The sequence below is a fragment of the Miniopterus natalensis genome, chromosome 14, assembly GCF_054644295.1.
Source record: "Miniopterus natalensis isolate mMinNat1 chromosome 14, mMinNat1.hap1, whole genome shotgun sequence".
Classification (NCBI taxonomy): domain Eukaryota; kingdom Metazoa; phylum Chordata; class Mammalia; order Chiroptera; family Miniopteridae; genus Miniopterus; species Miniopterus natalensis.
This window is the reverse complement of record NC_142094.1, coordinates 11,058,515-11,084,993: the sequence shown is the minus strand read 5'-3', so window position 1 is coordinate 11,084,993 and position 26,479 is coordinate 11,058,515. Positions and strand designations below refer to the sequence as shown.

At 51.3% G+C, this 26,479-nt stretch overlaps 1 protein-coding gene across 2 annotated transcripts; it reads right to left on the bottom strand.

Annotated features, from left to right (window-relative positions):
* Nucleotides 1-11,770: 11,770 nt before the first annotated feature.
* On the bottom strand, nt 11,771-26,113 carry CXCL12 (C-X-C motif chemokine ligand 12). Of its 2 annotated transcripts, none has more exons than XM_087824267.1 (4): nt 25,977-26,109; nt 21,705-21,822; nt 20,038-20,124; nt 11,771-14,822 (listed from the first exon to the last, which is right to left on the bottom strand). In XM_087824267.1, exons 1-4 carry the CDS (start codon nt 26,035-26,037, stop codon nt 14,807-14,809), a joined length of 282 nt encoding a protein of 93 aa, XP_087680393.1. In that variant the 5' UTR covers nt 26,038-26,109; the 3' UTR covers nt 11,771-14,806. The 2 variants fall into 2 exon arrangements, with proteins under 2 accessions (XP_087680393.1, XP_087680392.1); XM_087824266.1 differs by lacking the exon at nt 11,771-14,822 and adding an exon at nt 14,829-17,461 and having other exon boundaries at nt 25,977-26,113.
* Nucleotides 26,114-26,479: the final 366 nt, after the last annotated feature.

Sequence of the window (26,479 nt, the reverse complement as noted above, 5' to 3'; positions counted from 1 at the left end):
ACAAGGAGAGGGAGCATGTTAGTGCTGGGACCTCACTAGTTTGTTCCATTTTGATCTGATTTCTGTAAAACAGCTCGTAGTGTGTTGAGGAAGAGGAGATGGAAGTCTTAGTTCTAAGCTGCACAGACATTTGTGTACAGCCGTCTAAGCAACCTCTAGTGGGAACCATGCTAAGGGGTGGTTGGGGGATCCTGGTGAGGTCTCTGTCTGTCATCTGTCTTATTTTACCTGGAAACCACTTTTTTAAATTTAATTTTTAAAGTTTTGAATGGGAGAGTGTCTCTGGCTACTTGGAGAAGGGCTCTCTGCCTTGGTTACACTGGCCTGAGGTGGTGCTGGGGATCCTGGCAGCACAGCCCGTGGAACGAATTTGCTGAGGCTGGAATAATTGGGAGTGAATGATGCAAGTTGGGAACTTGAGCTCCCCAAACCCTGTGTTCAAAACTGTGGAGATCTGTAGTTTGTGAATTATCAGTAAAGTTAAAAAATGGTGAAACCCAGACGAAAGATTCTCAGTTCACAGATAAAGGAGCAAAAATGAATTTCAAACTACGTTCTCGGTAGCAGAATTATAACTGGAGGTGCCCTGTGTGCCAGGCCTCACGGGGATGGGTGGCTCTAAGGGTGGGCGGTGGGCCCAACCTTTCCGAAGCTGCAGGTCAGGGCGCTGCATGGGTGGCTATTACATAACGTCAGGTGTTTGTTTCAACATTCGGTTCAACGAGTAATTAAATGTTCTCCCAATAAGTTAGTGGTGGCCCAGGATGGAGACTTAGGAGCTGGAAATAACCATGAATCCAGCAGCGCTGGTGACTCTTGCTGGCGGACCCAGGGCCAAGGGAACAGGGCCCAGAGCCCGGGATGAGGGATCTTGGAGGAGGGTGAGCTAGGAGGGCCCTGAGAGGGGCCTGGGACTCAAGCAGAGAGCAGCGTGGGGGTGGGAAAGGGAACGGGAAGCAATGAGCTGAGCCCAGGGCGGATAGGCTGGGGGCCTGTGTACCTTAAGGCCAGGGCCAGACCCCTAACATTCTTGACCCCTAACTGTATGAAAATGTCCTGTCCTTGGGCACTTCAGAAGGACAGGCCACCCAGCAGGAGTGCACTGGGAGGAAGGCCCAAGGGAAAAGCCGAAGTGAGCGGGCTTCACCCTTTATTCCAGCCTGGCCTCAGCACAGACCCCTGTGGGACAGACGTCGCCAAGAGCGCCTGGCACATCATTAGGACGTGGATTTGACTACAAATGGAAGACATAGCGGGCAGCTCTGAGAAAGGAGCAAAAGGCCCACAGGTTTTGAGGAGCACAGCCAAGTAGAGAACCTGGCTTAGTACTGCGGTCTCTGACACTCAGGAGATGTAGCCTTCAAACCCAGAGCACAGGAGGCGGGAGGACCAGGTCCAGCTCGGCTGCTCCTGGATGGCCTGAGAAGCCGCTCCCTTGCTCCCTGCTCCCGTCCCCGTCGGGGTGATGAAGTCCTGTGTCTAGAGCAGGAGCCCCGAGTCTGCATCTAATCAGCTCTTGGGAACATGAGCTGGCATCTTTTCTACCTGTCTTGCCCCCGTTGCTCTGTCAGCCTCAGCCCTGCCTCCCTTTTCCATGCCGACTGGTCGGGGCAGGGTCTGATCCTTGCTCTTTTCAACTCCGGAATGCATTTATCTCACCTGGCCTCCTGAGACCATGGCTGCTCATGACTGGGGCATGCCTGTCAACACTGTCACACATGACTCCTGTGTGTCAGACCCCGTGTGAGCATGAGTCACCTCGTCCTGTGTCCCAGGGCAGGCCCCCAGATGGTGCAAAAATGTCTGGCACCCTTTAGGCTCAAATTCCCTCCCTTAGATCATCACAGCCCCTCTCTATCCAACACCTCTTTCACCTCTGGATGGCTACAGCTGAGTCACTTAGGAAGAAGGGCTGCCTGGTGACACAGGGGGCTCAATAAGACAACTAGAGACAAGGTCTGTCACTTGTACATACATGGTTTTGGAAGGTGCTGTAACTTCACTGTTTTCTCATCAGCAAAACAGGGCTAGCACCTCCCTAGCAGGGAGCGCAGAGCATGGGGCACTACTATATGCCTGGCATGTGGAAGGATGCCGGGAACTCTAGTTTGGTATCCTTACCTGCACTCAGGTACCAGCCTTGCCCCCTTTGGGGCTGTCCAGGGATGTCCCATCTCCCACCCCATGAGCTGTAGATGAGGAACCACACAAAGAGAACAGACTCAAGGTGTCTTGGAGACTTCCCCAGGTCTCAGGTGTGGTCTGTGACAGGTGGGCATTGCGCACAGGCCCAGTGATCCTTCTCAAAATCTGTGGATTCTGAGCTGTCCTTTCCCTGGGCCATGTTCCAGGCCTTGTATCTGGTGGGATGAGGAGCCCGAGGCCAGGCTGGAGATTAGGCTCTAGGTTTGGGTGAAGACAGGAGGTGAGGGCCAGGGGAAGAAGTGGGGCATGGACCTGAGGCGGAGGTTCAGGATGCTCTGGGGCTCCATGAGTCCCGCCCCATTAGAACTGACCTCCCTGAAGAGGCACCGTGGTAGGGGTCTGGTCCCTGACCTGCTGCCATCTGAGAACACAGGCCTGGCAGCTACAAGAGAAAGTGCCTTGTGGGTGAGGTTTGTTTTATTATTCTAGAAAAGCACAGGGCCAGGACTATGTCCCTCCTGGGGAGGCTCAAAGCCCAGCCTTTCCCGAGAGCGCACAGCTGAGTTGTGGAGTCAGCTGCAGATCTGCGGTCCTGGGTGCTCCCCTGCACCCTTACGAGCCTCTGGTCCTTAACTGCACCCGAGATCAGTTGGCATCTTTATAACACATATTAGGCAGATGCCCTGCTCTCGAAGGACTAAGTTCAATATGCTGATATAAGTGCACCAAGTAGGAGGCCAATACAGGGCGGAGATTGTAACCATGGTGTTTTGGTTCTGAAATATCATCATTTAATTGTAAAGCCTCTAGTGCTTTAAGAATGAAAAACACAGCCATTAGATATACACTGTGCTTGTGAATGTACCTTGATGTTAGAAAATTAGAACATCATTTAAACTCTTCTGCTGTCATGAAGTCTGGTGTTACTCCAACTTCCTCCCTTCAGCTCAGGGAGGGTGAGCCGCAGTCCTCTTCGGGTTTATGTCCACCACAGCAGCAGGCTGTTTAACCACAATATATAGTAAAAATTGCACTTGACTTTGTAATACACATGCACACGTGAAAATTGTTTTTCCCTTAGTAGGTGTGACATGTGCCCATATTTTCCATTCTCTTCATATGTTTATTTCCTAGTCAATTTCATTTTTCAAAGTGGCAGCTTCTGACAGGCGATATGACTTCACAGCCTGAGTTTGCCCAGCATTTCCTCTAGACAGACTTTCATTTAAACTCCAGAAATACCCTTGGGCCCTACAGGGCAAACCCGGAGCTTAACCCGCCTCTACCTGGGGCACCACTTTTCAAAGTGCAAGAAAGGGTGGTTGGCTCATTGGAGCCAAACAACCCAGGGTCACATCCGCCCCCCGTATGTCCTGGCTTTGAGGCTTGGAGGAGCCACAGCCAACTTCACACAGGAGAGGGCTGGTCTCTTGTGGGGTGTTGGGCAGACTGAAGACCACGGTGCCTGGAAAGCACCTCCCTGGGCCCATCAGTCACAGGCTGCCCTGGAAATACCACCTGAATGGAAAGCGCCTGACCAAGGTGTTCGCTTACCCCTACCGGGGGCCTCTGTCCTGCTGACTTAAAGAACTGCACAGTGAATGCATTAGCATCCAGTTCCCCTTGACCGCCTGAGCAGAGGGCAGGCCCACATGGCCTCGGGGAAGAACTGCAAGAACGGGTCCTGGGCAGGCCTCATTGCCAGGTGCTGAGGCCCTGGGAATTCCAGCAGTGGCCAGAAGGAGAGCTGCCTCCCTCAAAGCTCAGGAATGTCCAGAATGGTTGCTTCCTCACGGCCTACAAGCCCATGTGACCTGGGCTCATGGTCCCATGCTCAGGGAAATGCCTGGGAAGAGGCCGGACAAGGGGAGCCTGTGGCTGCATCTGGGGCCCTCTGGACTGACCAAGACCAGTCACTGCTTTTCCTGAGCAACTTCCCCAGCTGCCCTGCAGAGCTTGGCTGCTGCTCCTGAAAGCTGGGCACAACCACCACTGCGACAGATCCTCCATGAGATCTTGACCCTTTCCCTCACCTCCTTTCCAGAGGGTTGGCCATCCCTTCTAGGTCTGGCTGTCAGCAGTAGCAGGTGGACCGAGGCCTTCATCTGGGCAGGGCAGTGGGAAAGGTGTGGAGAACTCTAGAAGCAAGGCCTGGAGTCCTAATGGTTAAGGTTCCTGTTTGGAGCTGAACAGGCCTATGTTGGAATCCCTGCTGATTACTTCCTAGCATGTCCATTTGTGGAAGGACACAGTCTTGGTTTCCAGTAGCTGATCTCTGTTCATCGCTCATTTATACTTGGCAGTGTCCCTGGAATCATGCTCCTCTAGGCCCAGGCTGTGTCCTCCGGCTCGTCCGGCAATCCACTGCCCCAAAAGCCTGTGATGACAGCAGAGATCTCACCCTGGGACCTGCACACGCTGTGGCTGTCCTCCCCTAGACCCCAGCCATCACTGACCGCCCTGTGGTCTACACAGGAAGGACGTGCAGGTTTGTACAGGAGGGGGGAGCACTCAGAAGGAGGTGCCTCTCGGGAAAGGGGTGATCCTTTTCCCCAGTTTTATTAAGAAATAATTGATATACATCACCGTTTAAGTTTAGGGCATGCAGCATCATGGCTTGGTGTATATACTGTGAAATGACTAACACAGTAGGTTCAGTTAACATCATCTCATATTGATACAATGAAGAGAAAAGAAGGGAACAAAAGAAAAAAGGGAAATAAAAAGTTCTTGTGAACTCATAGGGTTACACTCTTAGCAACTTTCCTTCACATTGAACCGCAGTGTGAGCTGTAGTCATCATGGTGAACACTGCGTCCCTGGGCTTACGTGTCTTATTCTGGAGTTTGGACCTTTTGACTACCTTCCTCCAATGTCCACTCCCTCTGACCTCTGCCCCTGGTAATCAGGACTCTGATCTCTTTCCTATGAGTTTGGGGGCGAGTTTTTTTGTTTTTTATCATTATTTTATGGCTCGATAGCGTTCCATTATACCTATAGATACCAGAACTTCTTTATTCATCCATTCATTCGAGGATTTTTAGTTTTCTGTATCTTGGCTATTGTAAATAATGCTGCTAAGAACGTGAGGTGTAGATAATTTGCAAGTTACTGTTTTCATTTCCTTTTAATATATTCCCAGAAGTCGAATTACTGGATCATATGGTAGTTCTAGTTTTAGTTTTATGAGGAACCTCTAAACAACTTTTCCTTGGTGGCTGCAGCAATTTACGTTTCACCAACAGTGCATGAGGGTTCCCTTTCTCCATAACCACACCAGCACTTGCTGTTTCTTGTTTCTTTGATGACAGCCATTCTGACAGACGTGAAGGGATATCTTGCTGTGATTTCAATTTGCATTTTACTAATGACTAGTTGAGCATCTTTTCATGAACCTGTTGGCCTTTTGTATGTCTTTTTTTGAGAAATGTCTAATTAGGTCCTTTGTCCATTTTCTTAATTGGGTTTTATTTATTTATTTATTTATTTATTTATTTATTTATTTATTTATTATTTTGCTATTGAGCTGTATAAATTCTTTATATATTTTAGATATGAACCCTTTATTGGATATATGGTTTGCAAATATTTTTTCCCATTCCAAAGGTTGTCTTCTCACATTGTTGATTTCTTTTGCTGTGCAGAGCTTTTTACTTTTATATAGTCCCACTTGTTAATTTTTCATTTTGTTGCTTGTGCTTTAGGTATCATTTAAGTGTGGCCTTGAGTATGTCAATAAATGCACAACCTTATGAGGTGAGTATTGCTATTTCTATGGGTCCAATTTCTTTTTTTTTTTTACATGTGAATATCCAATTATCCTGGCATAACTTATTGAAAAGACTGTCTTTCCTCCATTGAGTATTCTTGGTTTCCTTGTCAAATATTAGTTGAATATATATGCTTGGGTTTATTTCTGGGCTCTTAATTCTGTTCCATTAATCTATTTGCCTGCTTTCATGTCAGTGCCATACTGTTTTGATGGCTGTAGCTTTATAGCACAGGTTGAAATCAAGAAGTTTTATGTTTCCTGCTTTGTTCTTCTTTCTCAGGATCCCGTTGACTATTTGGGGTCTTTTGTGGTTTCATATAAATTTAAGAGTGTTTTTTCTACTTCTGTAGAAACACCATTGAAATCTGGATAGCGATTGCATTGACTATATAGATGGCTTTTGGTAGTATTGATATTTTAGCAATATTAATTCTTCCAATTGATGAACATGGGATACCTTTCTATTTATTTGTGTCTTCATTTTCTTTCATCAGTATCTTATAGCAGTCAGAGTAGAGATCTTTTACCTCTTTAGTTAAATTTATTCTTGATTTTATTGTTTTCGGTGTTATTAAAAATGGGATCGCAAAGCTGGGCATGGCTCAGTGGATGAGCACTGACCTAGGATCCAGGAGATCATGGTTCAGTTCCTGGTTAGGGCACATGTCCAGGTTGCGGGCTCAATCCCCAGTTGGGGGCATGCAGGAGGCAGCTGATCAATGACAACTCTCTCATCATTAATGTTTCTATCTCTCTCTCTCCCTCTCCCTTCCTCTCTCTGAAATCAATAAAGATATATATATTTAAAAATGGGATCAATTTATTAGAAAATTCATTATTAATGTATAAAAACACTACTGATTTTTTTAATGTTGATTTTGTATCCTGCAATTTTACTGAGTAAGCCAATAAATGAATTAATTGATTATATTGAACAGTTTTTTTGGGATGAAGTCTTCAGGATTTTCTGTATATAAAATCACATCATCTGCAAATATTGACAGTCTTACTTCTTCCTTTCCAATCCTGATAATTTTATTTCTTTAACTTGCCTAATTGCTCTGGCTAACACTTCTAGTACTATGTTGAATAAGAGTGGTGTGAGTGGGCACCTTTGTTTTACTTCTGATTTTAGAGGAAAAGCTGTCAATCTTTCACCATTGAGTGTGGTGTGGGAGGAATGAGTCTTTAATCTTGGCTCACATGAAAAGAACCACTATCATTTGTCATGTTCTGGGGATTCCCAGGGTATTCTAGAAAAGGGGCAGTGTGTGTGAGACCCCTGCTAAATGAACACTGGAGTAAGATGAATTTGGGACCAAGTAATGACTTATCAGTGTGACCTTGAGTATGCAAACAAGTGTACAACCTTGTGAGATGAGCTTAGCTATCTTTACTTGAGAGATGAGCAAAGAAAGGTTCCAATGTGTTAACATCCTGTTAATTTATTGGGCAATCATTAAAAAATATGTCTTTAGTACCCTCTGGGTGCTAGCCACAAAGGAAAACTAGCGAGCAAAACAAACCAAGCCCCTTTCTTCCAGCATTAGTATTAACCCTCTTGTGTGAGGAAGTTGTCAACAAACAAGTGAACATGGCAGGTGGTGCCAGGGAGAACAGCAGAACAAGGTAGCCGGAGCATGCCAGAGCTGGGAGGGGCTGCTGTGCAGGACAGGAAAGTCTGCAGAGACTTTTCTCAGAAGGTGATGGTGAGTGTAGACTAAAGGAAGGGAGGGGGGTAAACCACATGGCTTCTAGGCAGACACCACCTAGTGTAGAAGACCTCTGCCGAGAGTGTGCCTGGCCAGTTCAAGGGAGAGGAGGCCAGTGCAGCTGGTGCAGAGAAGGGGGTGAAGTCAGATAGGTGGCAGGGGCCAGGGAGTGTAACTTCTGTTGGCCACTGGAAGGTCTGTAGGGTTACCCTGTGGGACATCATGACAGGCCACTCTTGCTGCTGTTGAGAGGATACCCCAGGACATGACAGTGGGACAGCTCAGGGGCTAGGGCAGTGATTCAACTGGAAAAGAGCTGTGGCTTGGACCAAGATGGTAGCAGTGAGAAGTGACTGGGTTCTGGATGTATTTTGAAGGTAACCAATTGGGTTTGTTAATGGTTTGGCTTGGAGTTGTGAGAGAACAAATGAAATCAAAGATGACTGTAAGGTTTTAGCTTGAGCAACTTGAAGGAATTGTCTTTTGCAGAAATGAGGATGAGAAGTTTGGGGAAACATGAAAACTTGGTGTTTTATTTTGTATGTGATAAATTTCGGAGGAGGAACTGGGTGTACCAGCCTGGAGTCCAAGAGAGAGATCTCTCTGGATTCCTTAGCTTTTACATGGTGTTCAAGGCGAAGGGAGTGAATGGGTCCACCTGGAGCTAGAGAAGAGCGACTGAGGGCTGAGCACTGGTGCCGTCTTTTGTTTAGATGTCTGGAGAATGGGCAGGAAACAACATACAGAAAAAGACTGTATGAAGCCAAAGAAACAGCCAGGAGTGGTCCTGAGAGCCAACCAGAAAATGTGTTTCAAGGATGCTGACCAATGATCCAAAGGTGCTGAGAGACAGTGGGGCGGAAATTGATAACTGACTATTGGATTTCCCCCCAGGGCTTAGTGATGGCCTTGGCAAAGAGTAGTTCTAGTGGAGTGAGTGGTAGGGTCGAATTCTGATTGGAGTGGGTTCAAAATGATAAGAGAGAGCAGGAGAATGTGGACAACCTTTGTGTGATGTGACTGAGATTTAACTGGGGATGGATATTACAGCAAAGGGCAGATACCCACTTTCACTACAAGTCCAGGGCCCCTTCCGTTCAGCCACCCAGTCCATAAGCACTTCTTGCCACTCCTCTCTCCTGCTCTATTTACAAGAATAACAGAAGGGCCGCAGTGTAAGAGGCTTCGTCTAGGCTTCACTCTGCTTTGTTTCTGTTTAGTTTCATGGGCCAAGAGTTAGATGAAACTCATTTCCTCTAAAATTAATGTTAACTTTTGTAAACTTAGCAGAGCAACTTATTTGAAATTCGAGAGTAGCTCCAGCGTCAGGTAGGAACACCAGGGCTTGGCTGTGGCTTGCCCAGTGGCTGCATCTCTATGGCCTGTTGATGCCTCTCAACCTGAGGACATCAGTTGCTCATCAAAAGTTTATTAAGCCCCACTAAGACAAGCACTCTTCAAGGCTTTGGAAACAAAACCTTCCATCCCCAATAAGACATGGTGGAGCTTACAGCCCGCAGGGGGTGCCCCAGGGATGGATGTACCTACAACTGCATTGTCCCTGTTTGTTTTTCTCATGGGATGCACAGCCTGTGAAGCAGACCCTATCACCCCTCTACCTGGAGCTGGGCTCAAGCTCCTCACCAGTTGACTGTGGTCCAGTTATCTCACAGCTGATGTTGGGCAAGTTGGGTTAGTGCTGGTGGGTCCCTTCAAGGAGGGAAGAGCTTCTAGGCCTTAAAATGAATCTGTGTACCTTTTATGGGGGAGGGTAGTAGGGGATGCCTCTGAAATCACTTATCAATCCTAACAGGGCAGCAGGTACAGGCCTGAATGGTCTTTCCTTGGAGTTCAATTGAAATCAAGAGGCCCAGAAAAAAAACCCTGGGGAGGCTGGGCAAGGGAAAAGGGGGTAGACATATATATCTCTAATATAATTTGTGTGCACCAGCCCATGACCTCCTTGAGCTCCATCTGCCTTGCCCACTCTGCTTGCCTAATTGCCCCTTGTATGGTTATTTGGGCATAAGTTTTCATTTCAGCTATCAAGCAGAATTCATTTAAAACACACAGACCCCAAGAGAAGGACACACAGTTGGACAGCTCAAGGGACCTTCCCAGCCACTCCTGTCCCCTGTGGGCAGCCACATCTCAAATTCCTCTAGAGCTAACAGGTCTCTCACCTCCACTTCTCTTCCTGACTCTGTTTTATCAACTGTAGTTCCCTCTGCTCCTTTGTCTCCTGCTACCCACACTCCCATGTACAAGGTTCTCAGTTGTAGGCAGAGAAGCCTTGAGGCCCTGAAGTGGTTTGAATCACAGCTCTGTGCTCCTGGGAGAGGAAACTGGGCTGGCCAGCTTGGGCCAAGTGTCTACACCATCCAACCCATTGTGCTGAGGGGACTCCCTCATGCCGCTTCCCAGCAGTCAAGGCCCCATGCCCATGGGGGTCTCAGCTCTTCCCAGCTGCGTTTGTGAGGCTCATGCCCTCCACAGGGTGCAGCAAGGGGACTGAGGGAGGGGAAATCCAGCTCCCTATTCCCTCCTGCTGGGCTCCCCATGGGCGCTGCACCCTTGGCAGAAGAAACTCCTATTTCTAACTCCAAGCAGGACCTCATAGGGGCTCTCAATGGCAGTCCTGGTTGGTCGGATCACCCCCAAAAGAGCCTACTTTCCTCTGGTCTCAGCTTCACCAGGGCTTGATGATGTTCTAGCTTCCCTGACACCTGTCCTTCACTTACCATGTGTTAGGAAAATGCCAGTCCCCAGACTGCAGGTTCCATGAAGTCAGGAAGAAAGCTGTCTTGCTGACCACCGTCTCCACATCCCCCCGGTAGGGTCTGGCATCGCAGATGCCGGCCGACTAATGAGGGCCAGCAGCCATGTAGAGCCTGAGGGGCCAGGGACCTTCTTTTTTTATGCAGCATCATTATGAAGAGTGGACATCATTCTGGAAAGCTAACCCACAGGTTGTTCAGTCCTAGTGTTAAACAGTGGTACAGTGTGAACTTACAAGACCCTAACCAAGGGTTTCTCCCCACCTTTCAGCTGGGAGTGAGCAGCTCAAGTTGAGCCACTTGCAGCTCAGGTGGTATCTGAGCTCTGCTGCAGTTCTACATAGAGGCAGGTGAACTGAGTCCAGCTCTGTGGGCCATAGAGAGCAGCAGGTTGAGAGAGCAAGAAAAGCGCTCCCCCGTACATCATTCCAGGTGAATCTGCATGTCTCCTGGGATCCTAAGCTTAGGGTCATAGCTGGGAAGATAGAGACTCAGGGCAAGGGGTGTGTCTCAACTCCCAGAATGAGCAGAGACCAGTAAGAGCGGCCTACTACCTTCATACCCACGCTGTCTCAGGACACCATGATGCCGCTCACTGAGGCCTTCTCCAATCATCCTCTCTTCCTCCAGTCCATCTGCAACTCAGCAACCACATTGTGGTCACCTTGTACATACCAGGGAGTTTCTGGGCACAGTGGTGAGGTGGTCACGTTTGAGCTTGTGGGCAAGAGAGTCCGGTGGCCAGAACAACCTGGATTCAGAAATGTGTGGTGTTTGTACAGGGTTGACTGTGAACCAGGGAGAATGTGGTAGAAAGTGTGAAAGGGCTGACCTGTGGGGATGGAGCTCTCTCTGTCTGGCTCAGCCCTGTTCAGTGTCCAGGATAGTGCTGGGGTTAGCAGTTGAGAGAACCGGTGCCTGGCTCTAAGAAGGGCCCCAGTGCAAGACAGAAAGGCACAGAGTGCTGGATCCTGAGAGTGCTGGTGCCTTCAGGGATGGCCTCCGTTTGTCTTCCACTAAGCCCGACAAGTACAGAGGGGAGGTCTCCTTCCTAACAGCTGTTGGCAGACACTTGGGCCCTTGCACAAAACCATCCCTTCTGGAGCGAGCTCTGTCTTGTCTTTAAGAAGGGAGTCCAGCAAAACCAAGGACATCTGGGGAAAATGGTGCACCGTTCCCTGCTCAGGATCAGTGGCCTAGCAGAGGCAGGTATGCTCCCAGAATTCTTGCTTGTGTTTAACATCACAATGGCCTGTTTTGCACTAACCACTGCAGCTAGAATTATATACCCCTCAGGTCTGAGGATCAAAAGCCAAGTCTGGGAAATTCCAAATGCTAATACTAATTTCAACCCAGTTGGTTGCTACATTTGAATACATGTCTTTATTAGAACAATTGTAAGTGCATATACAGTACATCTTTTCATTGATATGAAAGTAGAAATTGTTTCTCAAAAGGAATTGTTACTTATTAAAAAAGCACACTGCATACAGGAAGCTGCCTTCTCCTGGACCGTTTCACATTATCTGGGAGATGCAATTTGCACAACAGGAAATACAGTATTTATCACATTGAACACTGAACTGTCACTGCTCAGAGGCCTAGAGTCCAGCGAGGTTGGGGATAACAAGTTTCCTGTGGGGTGTTCAACTTGGGTACGTCAGTGGTGTGCTGAAAGGACATGGATGCTCCTGGGGTGATCCCCAAGGATGGGGTTCCCTCAGAATGGGTCAGGGGAGATGTGTAAGGGGACTAGGACCTTGCAATTCTCATCCAGCTGCAGAAGGGCACATCCCTGAGAAGGGTAATGAAGTCCCAGTGAGGGAGCCCATGGCTGTCACACCAGGCAGGACTCGGGAAAGAAAGGTGCAATCCCATCTCCCTCTGGACTTGCACAGGGGCTGCTGCGGCCTTTTGCTATGCAGGCCCTCTGCTCGGACAAGCAGGGGGTCCTCCTGAGCTTCCTCGCTGGGGTCTTGGCATCTGGCCAGAGCAGGACAAAGAACAATACAAACAACACACAGCACACCTGTGAGCCCCAGTCCCCCCAGCCCACCCCAGCGTGATGCAAAGGCTGGCAGCGAAGGACTGCCCTGGGGTGACGCTGAGCCCAAGGGAAGGTCAGGTAGAGGATAAGCAGCCCTGGACCAGGAGAACGGCTGGGTGACCCTTATCACCTGACTCATTTGACTTGTATTTTGAAAGCAACAGGAAGAGCCTTTTCCTTTGCAAATGAACTATTTAAGTGCATATCTGCTTTAGCTGGGAAGCTTCCTTTTAGGATCTCATTGCAGGTAGAGAAATTGTTACACAAATAATTTTTCCTGCAGTTTCTACCCTTACCTATTTTTTTCTCCTATGGAGAGAAACAAAAATAATTTTATATTTAACTGTAGTCAAGATTTAGGGGCATGTTTATTTCCTTGGAGTCAGAGATTCAGTGGCTCTGGTTCATGGATCGCAGGGGAAGATGTTTCCAAATTCTCCATGAGATTTTCAAATATCTTGGATTACCTGGAAAATGACTCGCCCACTGAAAGTTAAATAATTTCATGTATAATTCAGGGGCCCTGCAGCGACAGGTTAATTTTCAAAGAAGGTATTGAAACTAGTTCTGTATCCCTTATAACTAATAAAGGTCCCCCCTCCTATGTTTTCAATGTAACACATCTGGTTAGAGGATGTGACTACTTGGTTGGCTGACAGAATGGCTTTCTACCATGAAGACTCACTTTTAAGAACTACTTACGGAAATGCCTAACTCATGCTCCTGGTAACCCAGAGATTATTAAATCTGCAAACACCTAGAATTCGAGGTCATTTCACTGTAACGCACTTTCTGCGTGTTGCTTGCAGTGGCCTGTCAATTGATACCTTCCCTTGTTCTGCCCTTCCCTTTTTCCACTTTCCTAATTTTAAAACCTTTCTTGGATCTTTAATCAAAGGGGAAAAGTATTAGTGAGACTGAATACAAAACAAAACAAGCAAAAGCCCCTCAGTGCCTGCCTTTCTAAAAAGTGAAATTTTAAATTGTCTACTGTAACTAACTCTACAAACTGCTCTCAGTAAAGGGAAACATCCCAGACATCAGGGCTCTTAACCAGCTCTCCCATGTGTCCCGTCCCTGTCTTGGAGGAAGGCCGGGCCGGACATCCTGGGCACGCAGGGAACAGCAGCAGAAGAGGCCCAGGTCACCGTGCAGGTGAGAGGGGATGGGATTGCCAAACAGTGAGAAGATGAGGTTAGGTTTTAATAAGGAAAAAAAAATACCCAGGATTAACTATTTTACAGATTGGGTTTTCAAAACCAAAAAAAGTTAAGAATTCTTTTCTTGGTTTTGCTGGGCTTGAACAGTAAAGACAAAACTGTCTATAGTTCTGATATCAACATCTATGGAAAGGCTGAGGGTCAGTGTCCCCAGAGGTCCATACTGCAAACTGAATTCCCTTGGGCTCTGCTGATCCACCTGGGCTTTGTGATCAGTGGAGAAAACATGGTCAACCACCCCAAATTGCCACAGCCCTGATCAGGGGCCAGGCCGAAGGCCCAAGGACAGCTGCTCGCTCAGCCTCTGCACACGAGGGACTTACAAGGCAGCACCAAGGACATTGACTTGGAACAAGAAACAGGATCAGACAAGAGACAGTATTCCAGACCAGACACGCTGCGCACAGTGTTTCCAGGGCCTGAAGCACAGCACATTTTGGTTTGCTTCTTGGTGCCCAGTTAAAATGAAAGCTTTAGTCTTGAGAGAGTCCTTTCCCGGGGTCATGGAGACAGTCTCAGATGCACATGGTGATGGATGAGAGAGAGGATGTGAGGAGAACATGATGAGATGCAGAGGAGAGCACGGGATGAGGCCCTGCCCTGGCCTCCCGCCTGCTGCCCCGGCTCAGGGAAGCCCGCTGCCTGGCCCCCCGGGACCTGGCCCCCCACCCTGCTGCCTAGGGCCAGCTTCAGGGGGTCTGCCTGCGCTGCTGGCTCCTGACCCCTTCTGGTGACTCCCACCTCAGGACAGGGCTGTGTGGGGGAGGCTGCCTGAGCCTGGGATGCCAGCCTGTGCAGCTCAGAAAAATATAACACTCAAGAACCCCGGTCAGACCAGGGGCTCCATGGTGAGCATATTATAACAAAGCAAGTAAAATAATGGTTTTAGTCTAAGTTCCTATTTGTCACCAGTGACATTGGATAATCAGGCTACATGAAAAAAAAGGAAGAATATATTTTGCTACATAATCAAATGGTGAAAATAAGGCAAATTGTGCAAAACAAAGCCCTGGGAAGCACATCCGGCCCTGCCCGGGCTGCGCAAGGAGACCTCTGGGGCCCCTCCTAACACTGGCTTCAGCCCGGCCTCCCACAGTAAGGCTTCCTCAGGCGGCTGACCCAGCCTGCGCCTCTCACATCTTGAGCCTCCTGTTAAAAGGAAGAGAGGGAGACACCATTAGGCAGGTTCCCGCGGTGGCCAGGCTCACACTGAGATGCCAAGCCCACTCCAGCAAGGCCCCACTCCTGGCCTCTGGATTCCAAGTCTCCATGGCGCGGTGTCTCCCTTCTGAGCCCTGGGGAGGGGGGGAGAGAGACAGCATGGGCGAAGCAGAGGGATGGAAGGAAGGTGGGAAGTGGAGAGGACAGACGGTGCAGCAAGCATGGGTCATAGCAGATGAGTGAGGGCATGGAGCCAGCCTGGCACAGTGGTCACATGGCAGGACAGGGTGCGCTGTCTTTGCCACACGGAGCCTGGAGCAGGCTGCCGGCTGGTCCAGAGCCTTGGCACCACCCAATGCTTCCACCTTTGCCCCCGCCCAGTTGCCCCAGGACCTCTCAGTGGACAGACCAGGGCCGGCCCTGGGGCTGGTGTAGGGGTGGCCTCACACACCACTCACCTGGTACAGACACATGAACTCTGCCCAGTGCCAACCCAGCACGGCATTAAGGTCCGGCTCTTCAGCTCTTCCCCAGCGACCCAGGACCCTTCAGCCAGGCTAGGGCTATACCTGCCTGTCAGACACAGTGAAGCCCAGGGCCAGCAGGGCCGTGAAAGGATGGGACAATGCTGGCCTGGGCATCCTAACACCAGGCCAGCTCTTAGTCCCTGCAGGCCCCTCTCCTCCAGGACAGGTGGGGGGCACTGTCCTCCTGAGCACTGCAGAAAGCAGTTTGTCACCTCAGGTGGGCAACAGCTTGACCTACTGCTGGAGGGCAGCCAGCTATCCCTGGTGCCAGGGGGGACCTGCCACCCTGTCTAGGCAGAGAAGGCTGCTCCTACCGTGTAAAGAGTGAAGGACAGCGTGGGGCACAGGCCTGCCCTTCTCCCTGGTGCATTTGTAAGTTAGGAAGAGTCCAGCCAGGCTCCCTCGGACCAGGCCTGCCGGGCTTTGGCTGGGAGGACGCAGCCCTGGGCTGGCCAGCTGACAGCCGGTGCCTCAGAGGCAGGAGGGCAGAGTGGGTGATGGAAGAGGTGAGCCCCCGGGAGCGGGCCTGCCAGCCCCAGTGCTGGCAACAGGCGCTCAGGCTGGGGCCTTCCCCAGCTAAAGGGATTGCAGTGGAAACAAAGGTCTTTGGCTGCGGGGCTCTAGCAGGACACTTCTCCGGTGGCGAAAGGAGGGCTGTATGCTCTATGCTGTAACCACAAGGGGCACATTAGAGCACGAGGGGACGGGGCATGTGTGACAGGCGAGTCTGACATGCAGGGACCTTGAGCTCTCTTCTCCCGAAATCCATCAGCTGTGGCCTCCATCGCCTCCATCTTCCTGGATGCACGCACTAAGATTATGACCAGGGGCCCGGGGTGCGGGGTGTGTTTATGTGTTCTGGGGTCGCCAGAAGGGGAGATGTGAAGGCATCCTTTTCAAAGCACTCCTGACGCTGGGGCCTCGCTCTCCCCAGTGACCCCTCCTTCCGGTCCAAATTAGAGAGACTTGGCAAGAAACCGCAGACATAATGCTGCAGGGAAGGCAGTGAGAGGAGGTCTAGGATTTTGTCACTTTAAGCAGATTTTTCCATGAGTGAGAACTGAAGCAGCTGTGTCCTGCCACCTAACTGCAGGGTCATGGAGACTCTTCCAGAAGGAGAGGGAGGGGTGGACGGGGAGTCCCAGAGCTGCAGGCCCTTCGCAAAGCGCCTCCACATCGTGGGACCCACGTAACGAATCTACAGAGTGAACGACGCAGAGCAGAGGCTCCCTGAGAAGCACCGCGCACCTGCCCGCTGGGGAGCAGAGCTCACACCCACTCCGCCACACGGTCTCCAGGACCTACAGAGCTGGGAGGGGAAGCCGCTCCCACAGCCCAGGCTTGGGGAGGCGGCTGGAGGGGTCCCACCCCACGCAGCAGAGGTAGAGGTGGGCCAGGCAAAGGACACTTGGGAAAAGGAGCCAGTTATTACCTGCAAGTGGAATGGCCGCGGCCAGTTCTGCCCCAAGAAGGGCTGGATGGGCAGCAGCCCTGGTAGCAAATGAGAAGGCACAAGGCACATGCCCTCTGCTGGCCGAGGCTCTGCGTGGTGGCCAGGCAGTCACTGCTGGTCTCAGGCAGGAAGGCAGACCGTGGGCGCACGGAGCCGTGTGAGCTCCGGCGTGCTCAGGGCCCTTCTAAGAGAGGGAGTGAGGGCAGGCGGGAGACTCAGAAATCCGGGCCGATGACCGGGTCCCAGGTCCCTCTAGATAGAAGCCTGGGTCAGTCTAGAGTCAGAGCTGCTCTACAGAGTCCTGAGCACGGTCTGCATGCCCCAGACCCCAACCCCAGTCTCTGCACAACTACTTTCTTCATAATTTAGCAGACCAGGAATGACCTCAATAAGCACATAAATGCAGGGCCCAGTGTGGCCACAGCGGCGGCAAAGCGCTGCTCCCCCTCGGAGTCTGCGAGGCCCCCAGGAGGCAGGGGGAGGTTTAGAGCCAATTTACAAAGCGCTGGGAGAGACAGAACAGTGCACTGCGGTCCATCGCGACGGCAGACAACTAGTTTTTGCTTCTCTGAGCAGCCTTTCTCTTCTTCTGTCGCTTCTTTTTTCCTATCTTTTCTTTTTTCCCCATTTTTTCTTCTCTGCGCCCCCTTCGATAAAATTAGTAGAACCATTAATAATGTTGAAAATAAACAAGAGTCTGTCTCAGTCTGCACAATATTTAACACTGGCCCATGTATTGGTTTCACTCTATCTTCAGTCTCAGGCCTGGAGGCCCCTGGGCAAAGCACTGTACATCAGTAACTCATTAAAATAAACTAGACGTTTGCCTTGAATTAAAAAAAAAGGCTAACAACAACAAAATACGTTAGCCAGGCTTCCACAACACTTGTGGACTGCGTACAGCCATCGCCAATTTGCCAGCTTGACCCTGGCTCCCGCTGTTGCCTGAGGCTTCCAGTGGGGAAAGGATTTCACATCTAAAAGGGTGTGAAGGCAGCCAGGGCCAGGCTGGGCTGGATCTCTGTCCCGCCCCACCTGCTTTCCCAGGCCTCCTTTCTTCTCAATGCAGAGTCCAACTCTGTTTTAGTAAAAAAATCTCTGCGTTGAAATAGAGGCCAGAGGTTAGAAGGCCATCCAGGTTAGGAGAAGGCAGCCTCTTCCCACCTGCTCCTTAGTGGATGCTGTGGGGACCCCCTGGGAACCCCCTGGGAATGGCTGAGATTGTTCTGAAGAGTGCGGGAGAGAGCTGGTTAGCGGAATTTTATTAGAGTAACTGGCTTGGGACTGTCACATTAGAATGATTCAAGCTGAATGGTATTTAATGATTTATGGGATAAGGCCACCTGTTTCTGAGAAAGCTCGGTATTAACCATGGGCTGGAATTATGGGGTTTTACGTGGGAAAATGTGAGAGCGTGTATGATAAGGGTTGAGTCTCTAGGGATTACATGGGGATGTTAGGAGAACTGAGGCGAAGGAAGGGGAACAGGAATTAGTGAGTCAAATATTATTCTTCAGAAAACTAGCACTGCTGCCTCCATTGGGTTAAAAAACAAAACAAAAAAAACCGCAAAAACTTGAGTTGCAGATCTCACTTGCTCCTGAGCAAGGCCCACGTGCTGTTACTCACGTGAACTCGGCAGGAGGGACCTAAGGCACCTGACCAGTGGGCCAGCGTATCTTCACAAACTCAGGAAATGTGCAAGAGCTCCACATCCAACAACTAATGGGTTTTACTTCAGGTAAATAAATTCCCACATACAGTAGGACGTTTGTACCATGAAACAATTAGCATTTTATTGCTAGTGCATATAATGTCACATTTGATACAATTTTAGTACAAGTGAAAAAATACACTGTGGCCAACATTCAAAAGCTGCAATCACATTTCTGTGTATTTCTTTACAAACTGCCAGTAGTTTCAGGTAATAGAGAAATGTACCTACTGACATTCATATGGCTCCACTTCAAACGTATGAATTGTTCGACTATAAATATATTCTGAAATACATTTGTTTTATAGAGAAATGTTTAAAAAATTGTGCACAAAAATATATAAAAAAATGCCTTGCAAAAAGTTACAAATACCACCAGGCCCGTCTGTGGATCACATTTATGGGTGGAAATTTCACTTTGCCAGCATGTCTGATTGTGGCTGTTGTGGCTTCTGGAGCAGGAGTTAGTGGCAAGAGGCTTGTTTATTCATTTAATTGTTCACCTCAGATTTCAGAAAACTTAGCATTTGTAGAGCCCCCGGGGCACACACAGGCCTCAGAGGCAATCACAGAAACCGAATTCCTCTGAGAAGCTCTCAGACTGAAATTACTTTTGACTTTGCAGAGACAGGTCTTCCGTGGGAAGGTGGAGACATGGTCTCCACGCCCCAGGAGGAGGCCAGCCCCGCTCTGGGGGAGGCGGAGCCGATTCTCACAGAGGGCCTGAGCAGGAGGACGGCAAGGGAGGAGGGGGCTGCGGGCTGCAGCCCCAAGGCCCACCTTCCTCCCTGAGCAGAGCGGGGAGCGGAAGCGAGGGGAAAGCATGCTCTTGCAGGCAGACAGGCGGGTGGCTGGGGAGGGTCTCAGCACAGTCCCAGCGATGGCTTCCGCCTGGAGCCCGCAGGTCCATTTGCGGAGCTTGAAAGAGGGGGTGCTGGCAGCTGCCCAGTGTGGTCAGTATCTGACAGCTGCCCTGCAGGAAGGGTGTGCCCCAAGAGACCCACCCACATCGGCCTCCAGGCCTCAGCTTCTGGAGGAGGGACACTTTTTTTAGCTCCATGCATGGCCATCGCCTGACTGCGCTCAGACTCCCCAGGGGAGAAGAGGGAAAAAAATCCAAAGCAAACCAAATACAGATATTAAAGTAACCATTGATTTAAAAAAGGGTAATGGGAATGATGATGACTGTGAAGATCACGGGGAAGTGGCTGGTGGGAGATGCTGCTGGGATAATACAATTTCTTAGAGAACCCCAGTTGTAAAGCAGCCAATGTGCAAGGGTCCGGGTGAATGAATATAAGCTGTGATATCGTACCATAGGCTATAAATGCGGACGTCTACATGCCGGCCGGCCTCCCGCCCGCTCCCGGGCGACGCGCTGCCAGGAGCAGCCTGGCCCCCCCGCGCCGGCCGTCCTCCCCCACGCCTCTGCCCTCTCAGGACTTCCACACAGTCTTAGCTTCCCTCCAGTGGCTCTAGTGGAAAGTCCTTTCTGGCTGTTGTGCTTACTTGTTTAAAGCTTTATCCAGGTATTCCTGAATCCACTTCAGTTTCGGGTCAATGCACACTTGGCGGTTGTTGCTCTTCAGCTTGGCCCTGCAACGACAGGAGAGGCCGCGTGTGCAGCGCGGGAGGAAGCTCTGCTGAGACCTGCACATCGGCTCCCCGCACCCACGCGGGGCCCTCCCGCAGCCAGGCGCCTGCTTGGCCCAGAACCCCCGTAGGAATCATCCGCACTGCAGCTTGGAGAAGTAGGAGCCGGGCAAACAGGGAGGAGGAACCGAGTGTAAATACACCGGAGGGTAAGAGAACAGCCTGGGAGGGAACCGCAGGAGACGGGCTGCTCACGAAGCCTGTGCCAGATGCAGGGGCAAAGCGCAGGACTTTATCTGCAAGATTGTGGGACCTTGTGAGGATTATAACTGGAGAGAAACAAGCAGATTTTTATTTTGGTGAATCATCTTGATAGTACATGGAAGAGAGAAATAAAAGTAAGCCTAGAGGCAGAGTGGATGGGGGTTCAGATCTGGGGACCACTGTGTACCAATTCTGTGTTTGCCCCGGCCTGAGAATTGCATCTGGCTTCTCACCTTCCAGGTGCATTCCTGGGCAGGTGAACCAGCATAATCCGTACTATAAAGCTGGCCCATACTAGCTAAATTCAAACCCTGATAAAGCACCTCCCAACGGACAGATAGCATTTTATTATAAGCAAAGTAAATAAAAACATTCATCTTCTAGGCCCTAAAACATCTGTAAGCACATCAAGGCATCAAAGGCTAGAAAAAAACAAACAAAAAAAACCCACCAAAAAAAACAACACACCAAGGAAAACCAAACCTAAAAACAGTTGGTGTTGTGCAGAAAAGTCTTTAGGAAGTTGCAGTTTTTATTGTAACTGCTGTGTCCCCATCTGTTTCTAGCACTGGGACTCTGCAGGAGGTGAGCTCCCCCCAGGGGACCCCTCGAGTCACCTCCCTGGAGCCTAGACACGCTTATGCTCACTGGCACGGGCACACAGAATGGCCAGCAGTGGACAGCCACCGTGGCTTTCTCCCACACCTCGTCCGGTCCTCTGCGCAGTAGGCCACAGATCTTAGTCTCATGTATGTGTGATTTTGGTTTGTCTCATTTCCCACATGAATGAAATAAAATGTTAGCACCAGCAAAACGTAAAACTCATGTGTTGTACTTGAGAAAACGCAGTTACGAGCTGATAATAGTTAAAGATAACCTCAACTGGATTTGGGTCTTGTGAGTTTGTGCTCCCTGAGGAAGGACTAACTTATAATATCAAAGCCCCGAAACAGGCAGGACAGAACAGTACCAGGAAAGGACTGGCTAGGGTACTGAACTCGGGCACAAGCTTTGGTGACGTCAGCGTTTCTCTAGTCTGGGGAAGCATCCCATTGCGTGGCCACTTCCTGTGCCGAGGGGGAGGCTTGGAAAGAAGAGGGAAGGACCACTGTAAGCACAGCAAGGCCCTGAAGGGAAGCGTGGCTCTGGAAGCTTCTGCCTGGTGGTACACTCAAAGTCCTTGTGGTAATACAGCTGCCTCTGTGCCAAGTTCAAGGCTGGACACTTGGCTGGTGTCCTTTCTCTAGCTCCACGGAGCGTGCCCGTTACGTGCTACTGTGCCCATTAAATGCAACATTCCCGATAATGCTCAGACTTACACGATCTGAAGGGCACAGTTTGGAGTGTTGAGGATTTTGAGATGCTTGACGTTGGCTCTTGCAACGTGGCTCTCGAAGAATCGGCAAGGACATCTGTAGCTCAGGCTGACCGGTTTCCCTGCAGGGGGTGACAAGTACAAGGTGGCTTGTTACAGTCCTGCCAGGCCTGAGACACACACATATCTGGGTGTGCAGCTGAGGAAACAATGGTGGAACGAGGGTAGGGTGGAGAGTGATGGGATGAGCCACTGGTGTGTCCTGGCAAAGACCTCCCCCCTTGGGCAGCACAGTGAGATCTGGTGGGCTCGGGCTCAACTTGCACAGGGCCAGAGGCCAAGAGAACCTGTGGGGAGATGGACTTAGGAGGGAGAGTGGGAAAATTACAATAAGCAGCCCCTGCTCAGATTTCTTAAGATAAAGGGTGTTAATCACAGGAGAGAACTATTTCAGTCAAAGGTACTGAGGTTCCCAGATATTCTTTGCAAAAGTGACTCCTCCAAAGCCAAATGAGAAAGCCTTCCCTACTCAGAAAGGGGGAGGGGAAATAAGGAGGCTCCAGGGTCCCTCTCCTCCCTCCTCTGCCACTGGCCTCATCCCAGGAGCCACCAGTGATCTCCTGGGGATCCTGCCCTCCCCCACTTGCAGTCTTCTAGGCTCATTTACCTTAAGCCCAGGCAACCACAAAAGAATCCTGGCTGGCTTCCTACCTGGGAGTCCCCAGAGGGCAGGACAAGGGCCAGCTTTCTCTCCAGCACTTCCCAGAAGGCATGGAGATTATCAGGGCTGGAGTCAAATAGGCTTTCATAGCCTGTGCAAGGACCCTACAGCCTCCTGGGCTGTATTATATCTTTGTTTGCAAAATCACCAATTTGCAAAATGCCATAATTGACACTCATTAGTGTAAATTAGCAAAGGGCTCCTGCAGAACCCACTCTTACCCTTTAAGTTTAGAATTGCAAGCCCTGGGAGGCTGGGATTTGTGAGGGTTTTCCCAGCAGATTTTATCCAAGCCTTACTTAATAACCCAAATTATTTGAATTTGTGGATCCTTTCATCAGGGATTAAGTGTATGTCTGAGAATATTTAGTCTGGAGATTTTTTTTTAAAGGGCTCTTGTTTACAGAGCTCCGGTGGTTCTGAAGTCCTGCATTTTTGGGCAAGAGACTGGGGAAGCTGCATGAAACCTTGCAAATTAGAGACTTCTTAAATTTTTATTTTCTAAAGGCTGCATTCAGTTGAGAAATGGCATGGCCTGGGTACAGCAGCCTATTTAGCCACCAAGTCCGGGGATGAACAGACCTCCCACCCCTGAACCAAACTCAGAGCCCTGAACGCCAGGAGGAAGAAAGTCAGGTTCAGGATGCTCAGTGGACTCAGTTCAGAAGAGCACTGAGCAGCCTCACATGGACCCCAAGCAACTCCAGAAAGTCTCTGCTGGGGCCTGGCTCTCAGCAACTGCACAGGCATCTCCCTTTCTGTACTACCTGGTAAGCAGATAACCTGGGAAAGCAACTCCGGGGCGGGGGGCTAGGCAGCCTGGGTCAAGGAGGGGCCAAGGTTCCCCTCTGAATGTCCTACCTGCAGGTTTCCCTAGAGTTCTCACGGGTCCTCCTGAGTTGAGCAGGGACTGGCGCTGTGGTGAGCCAGGACAGGCCCCAACCCCAGAGCAACAGGGAGCTGGAAGGTACGTGGTGGGCGGGGGCTGCTGCTCTCTGGTGTCCAGGAAGGTGTCCTGGCTCCACACAGTGCAGATCAGGCCTAGTCTGGACTCAAAACACAGGCTTTCTCTTTTTTTCCTCTCCCCCCCATCCTCTGGGATTGGCCGTTCCTTTAAAGGCAAGTCGTACTCCTGCTCCCAGGACCCAACTGCCTATCTATCAAGTGGGGAATTTCAATAGTTTTATTGTTATTATTATTATTATTGATTTTAGAGAGAGAGAGGGGAAGGGAGAGGGGGAGAGAGGAACATGGATTTGTTGTTCCACTTACCCATGCATTCACTGAGTGATGTACGTGCCCTGATCGGGGATGGAACCTGCAACCTTGGCACATCTGACGAGGTTCTAACCAACTGAGCGACCTGGCCAATAGTTTTCTAAAGTGACACAGCCCAAGTGCACTTACTGAGAGAACTCAGAGATGTGTCCACTTGGTGTCCTTTCCTACAGCTTTTTGTCAGTACTACTAACTTTTCCAGCTGCTTTGGATGTAACTCCATGGGACAAGAAACACACCTTATTAGCCCAGGTGTTACAAGGGTTGGGACCCTGGCGTTATTTCAGAGTAGTTACCAGAGAACCTTCCACTCTAATGAAGAGACAGGCCCTGGCCAGATGCTCCTACCAGGCCTGGGAATGGGGTCACCCTAGGTTTAACCCCTGGAAGCTGGGACACCCAGAAGACCAGCGTCTTGGCTAAGGTCACCCAGTGGAGGAAGGGCAAGGTCCCAAGCCTGAGCCTGAACAAGCGTATCTCTGAAGTGCAGCTTTGGAACTCAGCATGGGTACACAAGCCTCAGGAGTTAAAAAACCTGCATTTTGGCCTAGGCATGCAAGGAGAACCAGACCAGTCTGGGGCCCAGGACCCTAACCTGGCCACTTGGGTACCAGGAGGGGCAAGTGACCAGCCCTTCCCACGGTCAGGAGGAGTCTGTGGTCATGCTCTGCCCAGGTCAGCTATGCCCAGGACTCAATGATCTGGGTGCTTGCATTCCAGTCCTTTCTGCAGCTAGGGGCAGCATCATTTCTCCAGAGAGAGGTGTGTGGTGGAAACTCCACTCTCACCAGGCCATTCAATTGTAAATTCCCGAACCAGAGTGCTTCCATGACCTGGGGAGTCAATGTGAAGACCATAGCCTGGGATACTGTTTCAGCCAGGAGAAAATTTTAAATTGTCTTTGATCTAGTCCCTCTGCAGCTCTGACCAGCAACTTGCTACACTTTCAGAGAACATTTTCCAGAGGTCAGCCAAGAACCCCTGTTAGCCCCCGCTCCCCTGCCTGGTCCAGTTGCATGCATGCTCACCTTACCCACACTGGCTTCCCCATTACCCCTGCCAGGATGCAGCAGGGGGTCTTCCCTCAACCCAGCCTAGAGCTCCAGGACCTGGGCTCCACAGAGATCTCAGCTGCACCAAGAGCACTGAGTGTCCTGCAACCCTTTGCAGAGTTTGTTGTAAACTTCGCAGCAAGAACAGCATGGCCTAACATGGTTTTTTTGGGGGGGTTGTTGGTTTTTTTTTTTTTGGTAACAGTTTATTTTGGTTTGCAGCAGCAGTGGTGTCCTGTGACAGGACAGGGAGATTCTCTCAAGCTTCAAAAGAAAAAAACGCTCTCCCTCTCCCAGTGAAACTGGACACCACCTTGCACAATGCCTAAGGCCTTGGCGATTGAACTTTGCTGCAGTGCTCGTTCGGAGGTGGCCAGCTCCCACGGCTGCACAAAGACGCATTTCTGCAGGTGTGTTTCGGGGAGCAGGGCATGCCCGACTCTGATGACCCCAGGGCCGCTCTAGAGGGACCCCGTGAAGAGACCGGGAGGCCATGGCTGGACGAGTGCCCAGGTTGGTCGGGTCGCTTCGGACCTCGGAGCTGTGTGGAAGCGCGACCAGGTGGGTGGCGCAAACCCTACAGCTGCTCGGTACCACCCACCCTCCGAGTCCGGCTTGGGAGGCTGCAGAGCGAGAGCCGGCCACGCGTGGAGGGGCCGCAACGCTGCTGCGCCAGGTCGCACTACGAGCTACTACAAGCGATCTGAGTCAGTCTTGCAAAGAGTTCTTTCGTACACCATCCACCCACCGGCCTCACCTCCAGCCCCTGGGCCCACCCGCCTCTGGAAACCGAGCCAGCCGCGGGAAGGTACCAGCTGCGGGGTGGAAGGGCGAGGGCCGGGGACCCGCAGCCGCCACCCCTCTCCAGCGCCCTCTCAGAAACGCGCCCGGGCGCGCCCACCCCGCGCTCCCGCGAGCCTCGCTCTGCAGCCGCTCGAGGTCTGGCGGCTGCCCGCGGCCCCGGACCGAGCCCGGCTGCGAAGCGCGAAGCCTCCGTCCGCGCCTCCGCTGCGCGCGGGACCCTGGACGCGCCCCGAGGGATCGCCCGCCGCTGAACGCACACGGGCTGCGTCTTTCCACGCGGAGCGGCGGGAATTGGTGCGAGCTGGGCTGGCTGCGGGTGGCGCGGGCGAAGGCGCGGGAGCCCGGCCGCGCGCGGAGCCCGGAGCTCTGAACCGAGCCCGGAGCCTGGCGGCTGCGCGGCCGCCGCGCCCCGCGCACTCACCGTCGCTGAGGCAGAGCGCAGTCAGCCCGAGGGCCAGCAGGGCGAAGATCTTGGCGTTCATGGCACCGACAGGAGGAGCGGGAGGACCGAAGCCAGGCGCCGAGCTGCAGGGGCGGAGAGTGAAAGTGTGGCAGCCGGGGAAGCGCTCCCGACGCTTTAGAGCGCGAGCGGGCGGGCGGGACCCGGGGGCGGGACGCGCGGCGAGGGGCGGGCCCCGAGCCAAACCCCGCGACCGCCGGGGCTCTGACCAGCTAGGGTCCCACGGAGCCTCTCCAACCGCCCCCTCCCGCCCCCTCTCCTCCGCGCCAGGGTGTCCGCGGGCGCCGGTGCGCTCTGGCCTTTGGCCCGTGCGGTGCCGCCGGGCCCCCTCGGAAGGCCTGGCGCGCAGTGAGGCTGGCCTGAAGGGCTGGTTATTGTCCCCAGTGTTCAGATGGAGGCATCGAGTCCAAAAGGCAAGATCGGAATGAGAACCAAAGACAGACAAAGTCGAGCCTAGGGGCAGG